This window comes from Chelonia mydas, chromosome 5 (genome assembly GCF_015237465.2).
Source record: "Chelonia mydas isolate rCheMyd1 chromosome 5, rCheMyd1.pri.v2, whole genome shotgun sequence".
NCBI classification, from domain to species: Eukaryota; Metazoa; Chordata; order Testudines; family Cheloniidae; genus Chelonia; species Chelonia mydas.
In genome coordinates, this window is record NC_051245.2 from 83,040,967 (window position 1) to 83,061,773 (window position 20,807).

At 38.8% G+C, this 20,807-nt stretch overlaps 1 protein-coding gene across 10 annotated transcripts in view; it reads left to right on the top strand.

Moving 5' to 3' along the window:
* The window catches only part of SEMA4D (semaphorin 4D), a 149,763-nt gene that overhangs the window by 115,591 nt on the left and 13,365 nt on the right, over window positions 1-20,807 (top strand). For 5 of the 10 annotated variants that reach the window (XM_037901680.2, XM_037901679.2, XM_043547627.1 and 2 more), the window contains 4 exons: window positions 2,377-2,492; window positions 10,100-10,272; window positions 10,624-10,667; window positions 12,094-14,485. In XM_037901680.2, the coding sequence (XP_037757608.1) occupies window positions 2,377-2,492; window positions 10,100-10,272; window positions 10,624-10,667; window positions 12,094-13,016 (1,256 nt within the window). In that variant the 3' untranslated portion in view covers window positions 13,017-14,485. Of the gene's footprint in view, window positions 1-2,376; window positions 2,493-10,099; window positions 10,273-10,623; window positions 10,668-12,093; window positions 14,486-14,785; window positions 14,993-20,807 lie in introns of those variants that run through there. The other 5 variants (XM_043547628.1, XM_043547629.1, XM_043547631.1 and 2 more) reach the window with 2 other exon arrangements.

Consider the following 20,807-nt stretch of genomic DNA (forward strand, 5'->3'; position numbering starts at 1 on the left):
CATCTGCTTATGTAAGAGACACGTGTAGGGAAGGGCGTCTGCCTGTAAAAAGGCGAGGATTGGCCAGGGACCAATAAATATTTTAATCTAACATCAAAATAACTAAAGAAAAGACCAGGATTAGCCATTCCTTCACCTTGACCATCTCTTAATTGAAAAAAAAAAAAAGTGAGAGTTTAAAGAGTGAGAGAGACTCACTTTCAACAAACAAACAAAAACCCCAGACATGCTTTTGGCAGTCCAGTATATGTCACAAAAATGGGCATTCCTTGTTTTAAAAAAGATCATTGGCAAATCTATGAAACTGAAATGGTAGTTGCATAATTTACAAAAATCTGAATGTTTCCCAGAAAGCTACAGAGTGAGTTCACTTTTTTGTATAGTTTTGTGTTTGACTTGTCCGAGAAACTCTTCTTCCTCCTCTCTACTGTTAATTTCCCTGAAGAACTCTTCTGTAATACTGAAAAAGGGTGACTTTAAAATGCCACACCACATAGATACAGCTATACTAGTAGGTCTCTACAACTTAGAATCTGTTGTGCCTGATAACGACACCTGGGATATTTTCATGCTATATTTAATTTAAGCCAACAAAAAGCTCTTCTGACCTTAGATGCAAAGGTTTCACAATTACGGAATATTTTTATTTCTTACGGTTGTGTTTAAGTACATATTAGTTTCTTTAATCAAGGTGTCCCTGCATTTGAAATTCAGGAGAATACAAAATTATGTTTTTCTTGGCATTATATGCATATTGACATGATAAAAATGTGTCTCCTTTAATGCTTAACTTCCCCTGTTTGATCTGTGTATATGTCTATTTCAGAGGGGTCCTTCCCTTCTTCCTATCCGCCTGATCTAACCAAACATTCATGAATAGTCTTCAAATAACTTGCCTTCTCTAGTACAAAATAAAATAAGCAATTCCTTTTAGTGAAGCAGATCCAATTAGGAAATGAATATACCACACAAGGAGATTGGCCTAGTTCACAAGTGCAATACAGATTAGTGATTTAAGGTTAAAAATCAGTAAGGAATGGAAATTTAAAAATACACAAACAGATACTGCAAAGATTTAAAAACTGGGACAGGTGGATCATACTTGACAAGACAGTAGACTTTCTGGTACAAAACAGGATTTTAAAATGAGAAAAGCCTTTGTGCTGTTAGCACAACACATCATCACTTAGTTGCCAAATTGGCCTGAACACATTTTGGCATGGACTCAGGTCAGTCAGTGTTATCAAGTCTCTCCCTTTATTTCCCATCCAGATTTTCTGCACTTCCTTCTACAGTTGTGCTAAATGGACATTTTTCCTCTCTCACATTTACAATAACATGGTCCTGAACAAACTCAGTTACCAAGTCCAGCAGTTGTGTTTGGCTCAGTTGCTCAAATTGTACTTTGTACTAGGTACTAACAAATTTTGCAATATTTTGTTTCAAACTGAAAATACACTGCAGTTCCAAGAATTAAATGAGAAAACATAATTAATGGAACATTTTAATGGCTGCACAAGAGTAAAAAAAAAAACACATTTATAGCCATATCTCTATTTAAATTTATATAGTCTCAATTAAATGCTTCCAACAGAATTGTACCATAGATTTTATAGACTGGATATGATGGTTAACTGCTAAAGAGAAAATTTTCTTAGGCATGGTTCTTTTAATCTAGTCTAATGGTTGAATCATAGGAATATGCTAGAAGAAACATAATCTAATATTAAAGCATGTGACTTGGATATGAAAAGGTCTGGGTTCTGGGTCTAGCTCCTGGTATTCTAGACATGGACTGGGTTACTAAGTGTGACCGTGAGCAAGCCACTTAGCCCTTAATCCTATGTCTGGTTGAAAATTTTCCATTTTAAACTTTTATTTTTTTATGGAAGATTGAGTTTTTGACTAAACAAAAATTTTTGTGAGAAGCGTCTGCTTGTCTAAAAACTTTTGATTTTTTTTCATAAAACCCCCCACAATTTTTCAGGTTTTGGTTTTTTGACAAGAAGTCAAGAATTTCCACAGGCAGGAAAAAAAGGACATTTTCCAGTGTTTTATTTCATCCTTCTTCTGTGAAAATGAACAGAAGTTCTACCAGTTACTTAAGTTGGAGTATACTCTGGCCATTAACCTCTTCGTGCATCATTTTCCCTCTTGGTAAAATAGAGGCTGAAATACTGATGTTACTTGGCTGTCTTGGGACCTAATTTGTTAATGTTTACAGTGCACTTCAAGATTGTCTGATGGAACACAAAGTATTATCGTTCATGAAGTCTTCTAGTAAAGATCATTGGTACGAGCTATAGCAAACATACACATTTTACACACAGTTCTTCTTTGAGGTCCTTACTAAGGTGTATTGCTTGGATATTTCAGATAAAGGAGCCCTGCATAAAGCTATTAGCTATGAAAATGGAATGCATATTATTGAAGAAATACAGCTTTTCCAAAATTTTGAGCCAGTTCAGACACTGTTGCTTTCATCAAAAAAGGTAAGCGTGAAAAACAGGACTGTGTTGAGGACATTTTGTGGAAGATCCAAAAAAAAAAAAAGAAGGGTAACCCCAGTAGTGTGACGAAAGAGAAAAGGGCTTGTTGGAAAATGTGACTATCCCTGAAATAATACTCAGAATATAGGATATGACTTGTGGCCATAACATCTTGTGTTGTGATACTGTCTGACATCACCAGATAAGGAGAGTCAGGCTGGGTCATTTGGTACGTGGATGGGGAGCTTCCAAGGGTGAATGCATAGGTGGGGAAGAAAGAGATAGTGGTGTTTCAGTAGGTGGCATTCTTCTCCCCGAGTCTATACTAGAACCAGTTCCCCAGCATGATATTAGGAACTACTCTGCTGCTGCTGGAGGTACCAGTTTTCTGATTAAATATAAAGCAGAAGTCATTACCCCTTATGGAAAAATTCTGTAGAATTTAAGGGAATGGTATCCTTTCTGTGGAATTTTTAAACCAACAAATGGAGTTCTATAGCAAGGATGTCATCTGCAAATGTTATTGATATGATTCATTTCGATATAAATTCTACCAGATTTTTCTGTAGTGTACTTTTCATAAGAATAGGTGTGTCTAATTCCAGTGTCCTGGTCACATTCCGGCATGGATCATTGCATTCTGCCTACTGAAATTCCCCTGCTGTTCCAATTGGAAAAGAGATTCTTCACTGCATGTCCTAAACTCTAGTCTAGTTTGCTCTGTACTGTCAAGCAATTGCTGGGTGGTTTTCTGACAAGATGTGGATGATCATTCTGTATGTAGTTTGTACACTAGTTAGGGACATGACCCTGCAAACCCTTACTTATGCATGTAATCTTTACCCGCAGTAGTAGTGCCATAAATGTCAATGGAATTACTTGCATTTGTAAACATTTTGGGCTCATTGGAAATGAAAGACTTTTTATAAATGTAAGATCATTATCCTAACCTTTACAAGTTTGTGGTGATCAGTAAATGCCGTGAAGCTTGCGACTGGGGAGGCTACCACTGTATCTGAAAGGCAATCTATGCCTTGTTGTGCTGAGTCTGATATTTAAATACATTTTGCATGTCAGCAGTATTGCCTCTTTTTCATAGAGCCCTACACAGTGTGTTTTTCCAGCACCTGTCACTGGAAAGCTTTCCTATTTTTCATGAAGATGAAGAGAAACTTTGTAAATGCAGAGAGCCCACTTTTTGTTTTAGTGGATGGGTTTGCAGTGTGATAACGCATTCCCAGTCCATAGATTCCTAGGTAATTGTCCAATGTCCTCCATGTATTTGTGCTGCACCACAGAAAAATCTTATGCAAGTAGAATTTCAAAAGCAATAAAAGGTTTCTACTCTCAAAAGAAATGTAATGAAAATTCTTCTTTTCTGCACTCAAATTATTTGAGAGATAAGAGCTAGTTTAATGATATAGGGCATATAATTAAGAAACTATCATTTAAAAAAAAGTTTTAATCACTTATTTAAATTCCTTCCTTTTCCCTTTTGCCTTTATGACTTTTTGTTGGGATGTTAATTATTTAAATAATGCTGTTAAAATAGTTATCTGAAAGCAGCCACTCAATGTGCAGCGGCAGTCAAAAAAGCTAAAAATGTTAGAAACTGTTAGGAAAGGGATAGATAATAAAACAGAATATATGACAATGCTACTATATAAATCCATGGTACGCTCACACCTTGAAAACTGTGTGCAGTTCTGGTTACCCCATCTCAAAAAATAATTGGAAAAGGTGCAGAGAAGGGCACCAAAAATGATTAGGGGTATGAAACAGCTTCCATATGAGGAGAGATTAAAAAGACTGGGACTGTTCAATTTAGAAAAGAAATGACTAAGGGTGGGGAATTGATAGAGGTCTATAAAATCATGAATGGTATGGAGGAAGTGTTATTTACCCTTTCACATAGCACAAGAACTAGGGGTTACCCGATGAAATTAATAGGCGGCAGGTTTAAAACAAAAGGAAGTACTTCTTCACACAATGCATAGTCAACCTGTGGAACTTGTTGCTGTGGGATTCTGTGAAGGCCAAAAGATAACTAGGTGGAAAAAATAAATTAGATAAGTTCATGGAGGATAGGTCTATCAGTGGCTAATAGCCAAGATGATCAGGAATGCAGCCTCATGCTCCAGGTGTCCCTGAACCTCCAACTGCCAGAAGCTGGGACTGGCCAGCAGGGGATGGATGACTCTGAATTGCTCTGTTCTGTTCATTTCCCCTGAAGCATCTGGCACTGGCCGCTGTCAGAAGACAGGATACTGGGCTAGATGGTCCATTGGTCTGATGCAGTGTGGCCGTTCTTATGTTCTAATTCAGTATATGCTACGATATTGTATTAAACTATTTTATTAAAATAAAACTTGTAAATTAATATAAAATAATATTTTAATATTATATTTTAATATTCAAAAGTGGGTTGTTCTGTGTTTAATTTTACCAGACACAATGGAAAATGCGCACGTACACACACACACACACTAATTGCCAGTCTGTCAGTATTAACCAACAGATACTGTATTTATTTCAATCACTAAGTAAAGGGAAATAAAATAGTAACTCAAACATCAATGTGCAATAACTGTTAGCAACCCTTGATATTTTTTTTAATGGTAACCATTGCGCACACAGGGAGAATATATATATTAAATGTTTCCTTTGTAGTCATGTCTCCTGTTCCATTTTCCCCCACAACTTTCTCACCAATTTCTTTTTGGTTCTTTGAGTATGTGTCAGCGTGGAGCCCACGGTAGATGTGCATGCCCGTGGGCTTCATGCCCATGAGATTGGAGTCTCTTGAACAGCAGTGTCTGTTAGGGTCATGTAGGGGCACTGTGTCTACTCAGACTCCTATGCAGGAGCATAAGGTGCAGGGTGACTGCAACCTTCTCCCAGGTCCCCGATATCGCCTGGAGCAGCGAGATGAAACCTGACAACTGTCTAACCCACTCTAGCTAAATTTTCCAAACTTCTTCAGAACTCTTCTTGCCCAAACTCTTCAGAACTGCTGTGAATGACCTAGACTCATCTGGACTGAATTTGTATGGTCATATCCCCATAAACACCCCTCTCCTGTACAGGGTGCTGCAATATGGTGGATTATAAACCTGCGAGCCTGTCCTTCCCACAATAGACTAATTCCATTAAAAGACAAGCACAGCAGATGCTTCTTCTATCTAGGAGAGTCCCATGTGCTAAGCAGATACTTAGTATGCCTCTCATTCTCCGTGAAGGCATGTAAATCATGGGACACACGGTTGAAGTTTTGTCTACTAGAACAATCAATGACTGTGTCTTCAGAGCTGAAGAGAAAGGCAGCTTCTACCAGCACCTCATCTAGTAGACATGTGGTGCTTAAGACCAGCTCAGAAAAAGATAACATCAAGGAAAGACTGGCACCCGCTTTGGCATCAGCATCACCAGCACCAAAGCAGAGTGCACTGACACCAACACCACCGGTATTGAAGCCCAGCTCCAAGGGGGCCTCTCCAAACGCAAAGCCAGAGAATCCAGGTGGAGCTTATTGTCTTTGCACAAAGGTGGACCTCTTAAAGCCTCAGGAGAGAGACCCACAAAATCCCCCACAGCACTGAAGGCTGTTGATAAGGAGTAGCCTGTGACGGAGAAAAAAACTTCTCCGACACCAATCCCAGTACCAGTGACACAACCTTCCATACCGACGCCTACAATTGAAATAAAGCAAACTGACATGACCCTGCAAGAAAGCAGGACCATCTTGGGTACCACTGCAGACTGTGTAATGAGAGTGCCTATACCTTAGCATTGTCTCTAGAAGAGATTTACTCATTCTCCCTGTCACCGGGGCATGTCTTCTTGCTCCCTTTAAGCAGAGAATCCTCTCTTCTGAGATCCAAGGGCAGTATCTCCAAAAGGCCAGTCAGCTGTTCCTACAGGGCTCAACCACTGCCCCCATCAGGAATGGCTGTGGACTGGCCAATATCAAGCTAGCAGTAGCCTTACAGCATGCTGCGATAGTCCTAGTGGGCTTACTCGTGTCACCCCTCGTGCTTCTAGGAGCCAATCTCCACTGCACTCTAAGAAGAGGATGCTCTCCCCAACAGTATCCCTGGCCAGACCTGGAGAGAGAGGACTACCAAGAACTGGACTCAGGACGTTGTTGCTGCTCTGGCCCCACTCAACGACCAAAAAATCTCTCTTCATCACCCGACAAGGCAGTGTCTCTGCACTGGTGCCAGTGCTGGATGGTTTAAAGTTGTTTCAAGAATTTATGAGAATTTTAGAGCTCCTAGAGAGGAGACATCTGTCATATAAGAGAAATTTCATATATTCAACATATTGACAATTTCCGGGCTAGCCAGGATTGCCCTATCTCCCAGAGAATGGACAGGTTGCAGTCTCTCCAGTCAATGGCAAATAATCAAATCCAACAATAAATAAATCCAATAAAATCAAATCCAACAGTGATGTTGGATATATCTGGGGCTACAAGGTCACATGTTGGCAAGTATGTAAGTGATGCCAATTGCCAGACTTCACCTGCAACCCTTAGAGCTATGGCTGAGATCAGTGTACTCTCTGTCCAAGTACTGTATGATCAAGAGAATCACAGTCTCACCCTACGTCCTGCGAAAGCTCACTTGGTGGCTGGGCCCAGGAAATATACAAAAGGGGGTGCCCCTCTTTGCCCCTTCTTGATTATGACATTCATCATGGACACCTTGGGGATAGATTGGGGAACCCATCAGAACCATCTGCAGATGCAAGGGACATGGTCTCAGATCTATTTGAATGTACGTATGAACGTCCTGGAGCCTAGGGCCATTGTAAGGAGGTCTAGCAATAAGGGCTTGGAGTTTGCTAACCTTTCAAGCTGAGAGGACAATCACCAGAAAAAGGCAACCTTGAGGGTAAGGTGATCTGTCAAACAGAGGCTTCACTGATTTCAGGAGGATGATGTTGTGATCCCACATAGGAGACAGGTGGGTAAGTATCAGGAGGCCTCTGAGGAACCTTGATACCATCAGATGTGAAACCAAATATGACTGAATCAGAATGTGACATGGCAGGAAGGTGGACTTTGTGAGAACTAAATGCCAATCTAGCATGCTTCAAATGCTGCACGTACTTGAGGATCTTTGATGTGGTCTAAATTATGTTGGACTGTTCATACGGAGAACCATTCCATTTGGAGGAGTAAGTCTTCCTAGCAGATGGCTTCCTGGGCAGCATGAGAATTTCTCAAACCTGTCAAGAATGGTCCCTGTGGGTAGTACTCAGCCAGCCAACGTCCAAGCCATCAGGCTGGTAGGGAGCTATCACAATCAATATAGCCTGTCTGGAGTAGCCTTAGATACTACTCTCAAGCTCAGGAGAATTCGTGGAAAGGCACACAGGAGGCCTGGAGACCACTGGAGCAGGCAGGTGTCTGATAAGGTGGTCAGCCTCATGCCCCCTCTAGAGCAGAAATTAAAACATTTGGTGGTGTCCTCTGTGATGAACAGATCTATTGTAGAAGTCCCCCGATGGTGAAATATCAGTTCTGTGATGGAATTCTGCAATGACCACTCATGCTCATGTCAGTATACGTCTACTTAAGAGGTCTGCCAGACTGTTACTGACTCCTGAAAGGTGCAGAGCCAGTGGGGTTTACTTCATGGTGATGACACCAAGTCTGCAGTCTGATGGCCTGCTGGCAGAGAGGGGATGAACAAGTGCCTGTGTGTTTGTTTATTACTTATTTGTAAGTGCATTACAGATGTGTTGTCCATCAGGATCTGCACTATGGCGCTCTGCAGAACAGGAAGGAATGCCTCTTTTCATAGGGACCGTTCTGAGAACACAACCTAACTTCATCCTTAAGTGGTCTCATAATTTCACCTAAAGTAGTCAACTTGCCAGTCTTTCCTGAAACCTCATTTAGCCCCAGGAGAGAAGAAGCTACATATGTTGGACATTTCAGGAGCCTTGTTATATTACCTTAACAGAGCTTAACCAATCTTTTAGGCTGGTCTCCCTGCCTCCTTATGGGCATATCCAGCCCATCAAAAGGCCAAGCCATCTCATCACAAACGATCTCTAAGTGGATCACAGTGCATTTCTACCTGCTGTCAGATACTTGCTGAGTCTCTCCCTCCAAATATCAAGGCATGCTCCACCAGTGCACAGGTAGCATCTTTGACCTGCTTTAGGAATGTGTTTGTATCCGAGAACTGCAGGGCAGCAACGTGGAAGAACCCACTGACCTTTGTTAAACATTATGTCTGTGACACAGCAACCAGGTCTGATGCCAAGTTCAGGAGAGTGGTACTTCAGTTATTTCTCTAATGCAACTGAAACTCCTCACTCCCACAGTCCAGGAGGGATACTGCTTGCCAGTCACCTGCAGTGGGATTCGCACTGTGACACACTCAGAAGAGAGAAGTTACCTTACCGTTTAGTAACTGTGAGTCTCTGAGATGTTGGTGTCAGTGTGGATCCCACAACCCACCATCCGTTCCTGTTTTTTGGAGTCCTCAGCAGCATGGGCTTTGCATGCGCAGCTCTGAGTGAACTTTTTCATCTAAAACTTTTTTCAGAAAGGCAGATTCAACAATACTGCTAATTCATGTCAGTTTTACCAGATTGTTCTGGTTTTAAAAAAACAACAAAACTTCATATAAATTCTGAAAAAATGTGAACATTTTGTTTTGACCTTTTTGAAACAAAATTTCTTGATTTTTTTTTTTTTTTTTTGGTTCAAAATGATGTTTAGTTTTACAATTTTCTATTATTTTAAAATGTTTTTGATTTTTTTAACGGTTGAAATTTAAATAAAAGATTTCAGTTTTGTCAAAAGAAAATGCGGTGGTTGACTTGAAACACATTTTTTTATTTTGGAATTGCCAGTGAACCGAAAAATCTGTTGTTTTCCCAGCTCTAAATCGATGGATGACTCTTAGGTTTAAAGTTGAATATTTACTCCTATTCCAAGCGCTCATAACGCTCACAATTTCCTCTAATTTTTCCAGTCATTGAACACTGTCAAGATCATAGAATCATAGAAATGTAGGGTTGCCAGTAGGATGACCAGACAGCAGCTGTGAAAAAATCGGGAGAGGGGGTGGGGGTAATAGGAACCTATATAAGAAAAAGACCCAAAACTCGGGACAGTCCCTATAAAATCGGGTCATCTAGTCACCCTAGCTGCTAGGGACCTTGAGGGATCATCTATTCCACACCCCCACGCTGAGACAGCTTCCTTGCCTTTTTAAATACTATTCAAAACAAAGTACTCCTTCCCTCATCTCCCACCAGTCCTCTACTAGTATATATCTGTATTTTATAATATGCCCCCTCAAGTCCTAATTTTCTTCTTCTGTGTCATCCCCCTCCCCCCCCCCCCTTTTTTTTTTCCCTTAGCTAACTGGGCAGGGTCACTGGATCAGTATTTTCCAGGCTTGCTGGTCCAATGCTTGCCCCATATCCACTCTGTCCTCCTGTAGATGGTCTATCCATCATTTTCTTGGCTGTCCTCTTGTTCTCTGCCTGCAAGTCCTAAGAATGTGGTTAATTAATGAATGTAATATGTTTGTTACCTGATTTCCAGAGGATGATTGTGGACGATCTCTCTGTTACATCCGCAGGGCAAAAGGTATCTCTATGCAGGTTCCAATTCTGGTGTGGTTCAGTCTCCCGTTGCATTCTGTGACAAGTACAGCACTTGTGTTGACTGTGTTCTAGCTAGAGATCCCTACTGTGCTTGGAAATCACATGAAGCCTCCTGTATTAATATTCTTAAAGAAGATGAAATTGAAAGGTAATAGCACCTGTTGACTGTCCTGCGATTAGCAATAAGAAACTCTACATTTGTAGTGTGAATATTCCCTGACAAAATTATGTAATATTGATACACTTGTTACCTTATTTATCATTTATTATTTTTTTAATTTTAAAAAGTCCAGTTGACATTAATGAACAAGAAGCACGCTGTAACAATTTACTTATATTCATGGTCCATGCACGCGGTGTATCTTTAAACATAGATTTTCCTATTAGTTGACTATTGTCTGCATAATTTAAGCATCATCATTATCCTGATCCTTTTAATCATGGGGTGGTGGTGAGGAATATATGATTACAACTTCTAATGCTTGATTAATTTGTATAGGGATTGGATTCAGAACATAGGTGGTGATGCCTCTTCCTGCCCTGGTAAGTTTTGTTTTTTTATAAAAGTGATTTAAAAAATAAATATGTGGTGCATTTAAACTGTCATGTTTATTCATTTGTTTTATATTTTTATTTATCAAGGTGCATTTCCATTTCATGTGTTTAAACTTAAGTTGTATATATTGTATTTGAGAATCTGTACAATATATGTATTATCTTAGAATGTCTGTATTGATAGACATACATTGCATAGTGTTACAGTCAGTGCAATAATACAGTGAACGTGTGCCATTGCAGCTGCTGCTTATGAATGAGAATGATGTTTGCCATAAGGAATTACATTGGAGTCCTTAATTACATTCCTGATACTTATTAGCTGACTTGGGAATTTTAATGGCCGTGTTAAGAAATACCTGATTATTATGGTTAGAGCAAAGGAAATGATCTTCAGATAAACTGATTTATGGTTGGGAGAAAGGTTCTGAATACCACTGAGCAGATATCTAGAGTAGCTCCAGGGTATTGAAAGCTCAAATAATCACAGCTTTTCTTTTTTGTAATGTGTGTGTTGCTGCTGTCACCACATCAAGGAATCCTTGGGGAGAATTAGGATTCCAGGAGACTTACATTGCAGTAGCTGAGGCTTTCAAAGGGTTTACTTTACCATGTTTATTATTAAATCAAGCACCGTGTGGATCACTTTCAGAATGCTATTTGCTGATTGATTAGCTTTATCATGCTGTATGTTTTGTGTATATGTTGTTTTTTTTAATTGTGTTTTGTTTTGGTGTGGGGGGTTAGTGTATTACAACTGATAAGTGGTATTTCTGAGTAATATCAATATCATATGTCGATTTCTTTTAGATGCTTACAATATTTACCTATTCAAAAATGTACTACTTACACATAAGAATTACCATATGGGATTAGACCTGTGGTCCATCTAGGCCAATATCCTGGCAGTCTCTAAAAGTGGCTAGCATCAGGTCCTTCAGAGGAAGGTGCAAGACACTCCTTAATAGGAAGATGTGGGATAATCTACCCCGTAAAGGCCTAATCCTAATTCTTAAATTAAGAAGTTAGTGTAAATCCTAAAGCCTGAGGTTTTATATCCCTCAGTATCTTCAGTATCTCAGGCATAGCTGTTGTTTGGTGGTTTGTTCAGACTTTGAATGTCTTCATGGCCTAGGGGCTTGTCTACCCATCACCACAGTCTGGACTAAGAGGGTTTGATCTGGAGAGCACTCTGAAGTGTTGTGCTCTAACTGTCCTGTGTAGACCCTGCTGGTGTGAACTAAAAAGTACCTAGTTGGTGGTGATGTAATCCTGTTTCAAACTGAGGAATAGAGGTAGACTTCATGGAGTAAACTTTATATTTCCATTACGACTATCAGAATCATGAAACTATAGGGATTAATGCAATCAAAAATCATTGCTGATACTTTGCAAATTTATTTTGATGTTCCAGATAAAGTAAGAGAGAATTCTCTGCAGCATACATTCAAGCATGGGAGCACAGCAGAACTCAAATGTTCTCAAAAATCCAACCTGGCCCAGGTAGTTTGGAAATTCAAAGATGATGTATTGAAAGTTGAGAGCCCCAAGTATCGTCTTCTGGAGAAAGCATTGCTCATCTTCAATTTATCAGAAGGAGATATTGGTATTTATCAGTGTTTGTCAGAAGAAAAAGTGAAGAATAAGAAATTTTCTCAAGTGGTGGCTAAACATGTCTTGAAACTGAAAAAAATCCAGCCTAGTACTGTGGGTCCAATCCAACCAGCAACACAGACAGAAGGTAATACTGATGTACCAAAAATATCAACTGTACCAACAGAAGGGTCTACTGCTCAAACTTCGACCACCCAGATTATATCAATAACAACAGGAAGGATAATTACAAAGCCAATCAGCCCCATCCTAACAAGCGCAGCCTCCAACCCTGAAATCTTCAATTCTGTTCCTGATGGAGTCCCCGAAAAGACAATGTTCTTAAAGTCAAATGATAATTTCCTTTTAATGTTTCTCTTTCTGTTCTTTTTTGTTCTCTTCCTAAGTCTGTTGTCCTACAACTGTTACAAAGGCTATTTACCAGGCCAGTGTTTAAAATTCCGCTCTGCTATGTTACTTGGTAAGAAAAAACCCAAATCAGATTTTTCTGATTGTGAGCAAAGTGTAAAAGAAACTCTAGTGGAGCAAGGCATTATCCAGAATCAAACTGGAGAGCAGCCAAAGCCAGCTCATGACACTGGATATGAGACTGAACCAGATTGTGGAAATGGCCAGGTTCAACATGATGATGTCTCCTCGCAGGCTCACAAAGAAATCAAGGACAAACCTTTTGATGTTAAGTGTGAACTAAAATATGCTGACTCAGATGCAGAGGGTGACTGAAGGAGAAATTCCTCCACATTAATCATAAAAATAACTGTGGTTCTTACGGTTAATTATTTGAGCACGGATACTTTGGATGTGACAACTTAGCCATAGAGGGTTATGTGCGCTTAAAAGGTTCAGCACGCCAGTTTCAAACCTCGCTAGAGTAGAAAACAATGTACTGGTGTATCCGATAATCGTATTTCATGGTTTTTAAAAAATGGCCAGTTGCAGATCACCATGTTTGTTCCAGGATTTTTCAGAGTACTTTTAACAGTTGCAAATGCAATTACTGTTTTATTTAATCCCTTTCCTTCCATACAATAAAAATGACTCTCTAATGCAATCAACTAAATAAAATACTTCCAGTCTGCACATATTTTAGCTGCCATTTTAAAAAAAACTAATTTCATTTTAATTCCAAATTGGAAATGAAGTTTAGTTTATCAGATTGGTAAATTATAGCATTTTGTCCGGATTGGGACATTTCTTTGCTTCTAGTGATTCTTATTCTTAGTATAATGTTTTGAGTCTGTTGGCAAGTTGGGTAGCTTTAATGGGTTTCAGAATTAATTTTTAAAAATTGCTGTTTGTGTACCTTTTAGATTTAAATGTGCATTGGGAAAGAGCTGGTTTGATTTGCTTAAGATTCTCAGGGATAATCTTTGCTTTAAGTGCTATCTTTTTGCTTTCTAGAAATTTAGGTACAACAGTCATTTGAATAGATAATGTTATTTTTTCGGGATTGCAGGAACATAGGTAAGATTTAAAAAAAAAAAACCAACAAGATGGACACCATTGCATTCTGTTGCTATATAAAACTAGATTTTTTTTTTTTTTTTTTAAGTGAAATGGCACAGGAAGCAGCTGTCACTTAGCCATGCCTCTCTGAGAGGTTTTTGCGCTGTGGAACCAATTCAGAATTTATTAGAAGAATTTGATGTAATAATTGAATGGGGGAAACTTGCTGCAGTTGATAGCTAGACAAGACAACACTGCAGTTTTTTTTATACTCAAAAGTAACTGAACTTCTCTTTAAAAACGAAGTCTTTGCAATTTTACACTATTTCTGGATAACTTCCACCAATCTCGTATGCAACTGGAGACTGAAACTGGAGTTGCTCAAAAGAATTGGTTAGCTGAATTGTCACATGAGTCATGCCTGCAAGTGGAAAAAGTACAAGCATTCTAAACCTGGTTAACAGCGGCACTATTTGTCTGTAAAAGTTTTTTGTGCGGTACAGTTCTGAAGAATTGTTTCTTCCATTGTGTCTTTCTGTAAATGTTGTTAGAAATAGAATTGTCAGAGTAAATAGCAGTATGCCCAGACTTCTTTTTGTTGTTTTTGTTGACCTCTTATTCAAACGTAGATCATCTTAGTGTAAACAGTTTATATTTTATAAGATTCAGTTTGGTTTTATTTTTCTATTTTTAATCATGTACATATGAAAAGCAACAGAATAAATATTAAAATAAGTTGTATTATATCCTTGGCTTTCATCCAGCGTACATAGTGAAACCACTTTAAATATTGTAAAGCCTTAAGTTGTGCTTTTCTTTAATGAGACTTCTGTAATGAATTTCACAGAGGTTTTCTCTTCAGCTTCAAATTCCTAGGGGGTAGATAGTGAATAGAGCTCATTTCCAGGAATCTAGTGATTTTTATTTGTCATCCTTCTAAAACTCATGTGTCCTTTTTGCATTATTTCTTCAGTGTGTTATGTATTTCTTAAAACTTTTTTCCTTAGTGCCCTCTTTTTTCTTTTCTGTCCTCTTCTGTCACACAGCCTCATCTTCTATACCTTTCCCTCCTACTGGTACCTCCTTTTTGTCCTGTGTGGGAAGTGATTCACCTCCTTCACCCACCAATACCATGCCTGATGTTTGGGCTAGCACAGAGCTTGTAATGGTCATGTTGTTACCGCCTTTCCTAAGTGACCAGGCACAGCATGTTAGTGTCCAGGGGACCTTTCACCTCTTCTGTCAAGCCACTGGTAAGTAAGAAGACCCTCTGTAAACCAACACTTTCTCCATTGCATATTTTGTATCCATCCCCATGTCCTGATTAATAAATGGAATGTGGAAGTCTAAGGATCTGTCCTGAAATCAGTGGCTGCAGAGGGTGTTTACTATCTTTCAGGATTAGGCCTGAATTCTGTACTGTAAATGCTTCAGCCTTAGCTCAGCAAGATACTTAAGCATGCCCTTATCATTAAGCATGTAATAGTCCCTTGCCTCTAATTAAATTATTCATGTGCTTAAGTAGTTTGCTGAATAGTGGCTTTCCATATGTAAATTCACTCACATGAATAAACATTTTCAGTCTGATGGTTTATATGATCTTTTTTTCATTATATAATTTTACTAGCTTGCATTTATTTGAGTTGAACATTACCTAGACCTGACCAATTACTTTTCATATTTTTTTGGTCTGGTAAAATTCTTATTATTTTGCTATCTTTCATGTCACAGTATACGTCAGCTGAATGCTGTAACTCTGAGGCCAAAGCTATTATTTTTTCAGAAATTCATAGTTTGTCTTTAACAGGTATGTGGTACAGAATTTGTCCTGTTTGGAGTTAAAAGAATTTTACTTTGGGGGTTTTGGAGCGTGAAACGAAACGAAACATGTAGAAATATGTTCTTAAACGCTTTTATCTTCTGATTTGAAGAATAGACTTGAAAGTGTTTGGTAGACTGTTAGCCCTAGAAGTAAGGCATTTTTTTCATTTTGCTGTGCCTCTGCATATGTTTCATGTTTCTTAATGGACAACTTTCAGATCGAACTTGATCAAAATATTTTGTTTTATAAAATAAACCTTTACAAAATTGAAGGTCATTTTTCCATAAGTTAAAAAAAAATGTTAGTGGAAACTGTTTAACAAACATTTCTTTCAGTGTTTGCGATACAAATGTTGTAGCAAGTTTAAGATTATTATAAACTAAAGTGAAAATAATTATGTTATTGTCCAAGATGAGGAAATGCAAAGAGCAAACAGCATAAATAGTAAAAAGAAAATGTGTAAATATTCTTTGTTTCAGTAATCTAAGTTGATGTTAGTAATGTAGGTAGGAAACTTGTTTATTTTTAAAAATTGTTTTTTAACCAATGTAGTGTCTCTTCAATTGGTATTTGGAAATGTCTGTTCTAACTTGTTTTCATGTGCTCTCTCTCTCTCAAATATAAATTATAATTAAAAAAAAAATTGGCAGTAAATTTAAAACAAAAGGAATTGTTTCTTAAAGCCAGTCTCTGGAATTCACAGAAGGTAGAGACAAATAGTTGAAAAGAACTGGATAATGTCATAAATTTTTACTTTTGAAATTCTGCAGGCTAGAACAATGATACGGGAAAACGAAATGTGTTTTTATTCAGGGTGTCAACTTAGCCACCTGTGGGGTTCAAAAGAGAGCATTGAACTATTGGGCCTTTTGCAGAGGCTGGAGCTGTTTGCTTTCCTCTGAAACATTAGGAATCTTCAGCTGGCAGAATGGGCACATTCCACTGCTGAAAAATTACAAAATCACCAAACTGAAGCAGTGGCCACAACTTTGCAGGACCTTCTGAAAACGGTGTATGCTGCTTTTACTGCTGAGCAGCACTAGTTATCTAACAAGCTTTCTATTAAGAGCAGTTTGCATTCTTGCAGAGAATATTGGTGACATCTTACTTAGAAGTCACCATAAAGGAGTCATATTGCCTGCAGTACTACATGCAATACAAAATGTGGTGTTTTACTACACAGAGAAGAATAACATGGCCTCAGTGAACATAAGAACAGCCCTACTGGGTCGAACCAAAGGTCCATCTAGCCTAGTATCCTGTCTTCCAGGTGGAGAAATAAATGCGATCATTTCAAAGAAGCAGGAGCCCATGTATAATGCAGCCACATAAACTACCACATAACTGCACTCCAGAATCTATGCTTTATTTTTAAAAAATTAAGTTGGGAAGAAAACAGTTGAATGTGAATTTAATGTAAATGATGTCTGTCCAAGTCTGCAAACACCTTGAAGCAATAGTTCTAAAAGGTATGAACTTCTCCCACTCATCTCAAGGTCCTATTGACACTGAAGACTTATTATAATATACCTTAAATGGAAACATTGCTCACGAGGTCACGGCTGAACATTTTAGCAGCAGCATGGGTACAGGGGCGAGAGCTAGTTGTCAAATTTTGCTGAGGTGAGGAAAGAATTCCTATCTTCCTACCCCAAAATTAAAGTCACCTCTGCTGTCCAAAAGGATGCAATTCTTCCCATTACCAAAAGCCTAAACTGCCTGCTGGTTACAAAAGAACAAAATCTCCTATGTTATCCAGGGTCCTAGAAGACCAAACAGTTGGTCACCCACCTGCCAAATCTCCAGCTTCCCCTGATAATCTCTATAATGCAACAACTCTCTGTGGATTTAGAAATTTGCAGCATGTTGTAAACAATCTTTGGCGCATACTAAAATAAATTGAATTTAATAACAAAAAGAATGCTATACTCCTGTTAGGGGGAATCGGCTGGAGGGGGCAGAGTGCCACATGATTCTGGGGTTTCTGGTGAAGAATTCAGGTCTAGGACACAAGGGTTTTGGCTATTACCAACAGAGAATTTTGTTTAAAAATAGTAAAGTAAGTTCATAGGTGAGACAATTATAGTTCCTTCTCCTTCACTGGTTGAGCCCCCCCTTCCCACACACACTCACTCACTCACTCTACCACAAAATGATTAACTTTTCCACAATATTCAGTGGTGTGTCATGGCAGGCTGCTCCAGGCAAACACCAGCCCCAGAGATGTGCAACCTATTGAAGGGGTTATTTGTCATTTAACTGCCACTTATGCCTGCATCAGGATCTGCCAACATGCACAGCTCCAGAGTTCTGTTGTAGTCAGTAGGACTTCATAGAGATGCTAAGATCTGCACTTGCAATTGCAAGATTATGGCCTAAGTTTGGAGAAATGATAAGTATTTATTTGTTAAAATGTAGTATGTCATCGATGGTGTAACAGTGATCTGCCAATTTTCCCCATTTTAATCCTTTATCATTAGGAACAGTCACCAAGGGAGGGTGAATATAAAGATAAATATATTACTCTATCCCATCACTCGAGCATGAGCTGACTAAAATAGATGTTTAAAAAACAAGCAGGAACACTATGGACACTGATGAAGTTTGTTGTTTGTTAATGGGAGTTTTCTGGTTATAGTTTGTCTACCCGCTCGAGGTAGTTATAATTTACCTTAATGGAATTTAATCTTTACTTCACAGCTTCATTGAACATTTCTGGAGAAAGTCCAGAGAGCAATGGAGTGATGTGTTCCACATTTAACATTATTTGTAATGGCAGGAAGAATCAGCTAATGTTCTCTCTGAACAGACTCATATAATCATGCCGTAAGAGAGTTCTCTCTTGATTTTGGACATCATATCTGGGAAGCCAACATTTATCAGGAGCCTCCCAGAGCTTGGTGGCTAGCATTAGTGGAAGTTTTAATGAGGTTAAGAAATGGGATTGGAAGGACACTCTTTTGTAAGTTTTCCTTCTGTAATACTTGGTTGTTTGTGAGGACTGACCCAGGACACTGCTGAATGTAAAATCATGAGGCTGTATTTCTTGAGCTAAGGGATCAGGCTCATTAGCTCACAGGCAGTAGCAGACTCATTAATCTCTGTATGGGGTTGAGCTACTAGAGGGTACAGATAGCTAGCTATACAGCTCCTTTTGTTAATGGTGATTACAGTTATATATTATGTTTGTTCTCATTTTACTAAAAGAATAAAAACAGGTCAGAGTCAATGAAGGTTTAAGTGGTCTAGCGGTAATGGGGAGAAACCTTGTGGTGTTGGCTTTCAGGTTCAGATAGTATTGCTTTTCATTGTTTTGGGGACTCTAACTGCCTTCCCTAGATGTTTTTCTCTGAAGTTGAAGGTTTTCCATTACTATTTTTTCCCAACTCTCCAGCCTGAGTGACAACCCCATGTGAATGACAATAAATGCTCCCTAAGTTCAGAAGCAGATTTTAAAGGAGCTATTTATACCTTAATAGGTAAAAAGCCCTTTAATTACTTTGCCCTGATTGGGCACATCACCATGTGAGTGTCACTTTATCAAAATATGGCGCAAACAAATAGTCCCCCGTCCTCCCTTAAACCTCAACTGTAATATTACTGGGAAAAAAGACCCATAATTCTTTAAAATCACAAATGACTTCTGAAGGCTATTCTTTCTCACTTCTCAGGACAAATATTGCTTCCACTGAATTACCATTGCAAACATTTCTACGCTTCTTGTTTTAAACTTCTGCATTAGGGTACGTGTCCACAGGCCGCGGCAGTGAGTCTCCCAGCCAAGGTCGACAGTTGCGTAGACAGCACTTTGAAGTTGTGGCTCAGGCTGGAGTTCGGGTTCTGAAGCCCACCCCTATCCCTGGGCTGCAAAGGCTCAGCTCCAGCCCCGCCTGCAACTTCAGAGAGCTGTCTAGGCAGCTATTTTTAGAGCACTAGTATGAGTCCCACTAGCCCAAGTCCATTGCTCTGGGCCAGGAGGCTCGTTGCCTCAGTCTGTGTAGACGTTACCCTACAAGCCTCACAGTTATTTTGAGAATACTTCAGATTGTGTTACCCATAACTCTAGAGAGAATGCATGTCTATCATGTCCTCAACAGGCCACGTCCGAGCTAGTGTTCAGACAAATGCCTGAGGTTTGGCTTTATGGATAATCCAAAAGAATAAAACAATATACACCTCCGCACAAGCTTTCTCCTTCTCTGAGAGTGGCTATTCCTGGAGTTTACCTCCCATCAGTACATGGTTTTTAATTATTACTTCTGTGGACCAGTTGAAAGGTCAATAGTAGTGGTTCATAGATCAGAGTTTGAGAATACTGACCAGCCGTCAGATGGCTCATAAACAAGCTGTTCCTAAATCAAATTTATAACTTAGAGGTGAAAAGCCTCATGTCTTCTAGAGTCATCCAATCCCTTAGAAAAAAAGTATTTGAATACTTCCTAAAATGTTTTATCTGTACAGTAGAACCTCAGTGTCACAAACACCAGAGTTACAAACTGACTGGTCAACCACACAGCTCATTTGGAACTGGAAGTACGCAATCAAGCAGCAGCAGAGACAAATAAAAAAGGCTCATACAGTACAGCACAGTGTTTAAATGTAAACTATTAAATATAAAGGGAAAGTTTAAAAAACAGATTTGATAAGGTAAGGAAATTGTTTCTGTGCTTGTTTCATTTAAATTAAGAAGGTTAAAAGCAGAATTTTGCTTCTGCATAGTAAAGTTTCAAAGCTGTATTGTCAATGTTCAGTTGTAAATGTTTAAAAGAACAACTATAACATTTTGTTCAGAGTTATGAATATTTCAGAGTTACGAACAACCTCCATTCCAGAGCAGTTCATAACGCTGAGGTTTTACTGTAACATTTTTATGGACAGTAAATTAATTTTGAGTATAAAATAATGTAGTGCTTTTTCTTTGCTACAGCCCATACCCTTGACTTAAATCTGCACAGTCATTATTAATCCATGCTTGGTTTATCTTTATCTTCATGCGGGGATGCTAAATTTGAACTTGCTAACCAGTTTTATATCCTCTCTCTTGTATTAGGTTGTCCCTAAACCTTTTGTTTCTAATCTGAAGCTGACTGCCCAGGACTATTTAATATCAGCCTCTGTGGATATAGTAATCTGATGGAGCTTGATCTTTACTGAGATATCTTTATGTCTTACATATACATCTGTGTCCCCTTATTTCTTTTTTGTTTTTAGTATCAAAGGTAACCTGCAAGGCTGAAAAATACTGT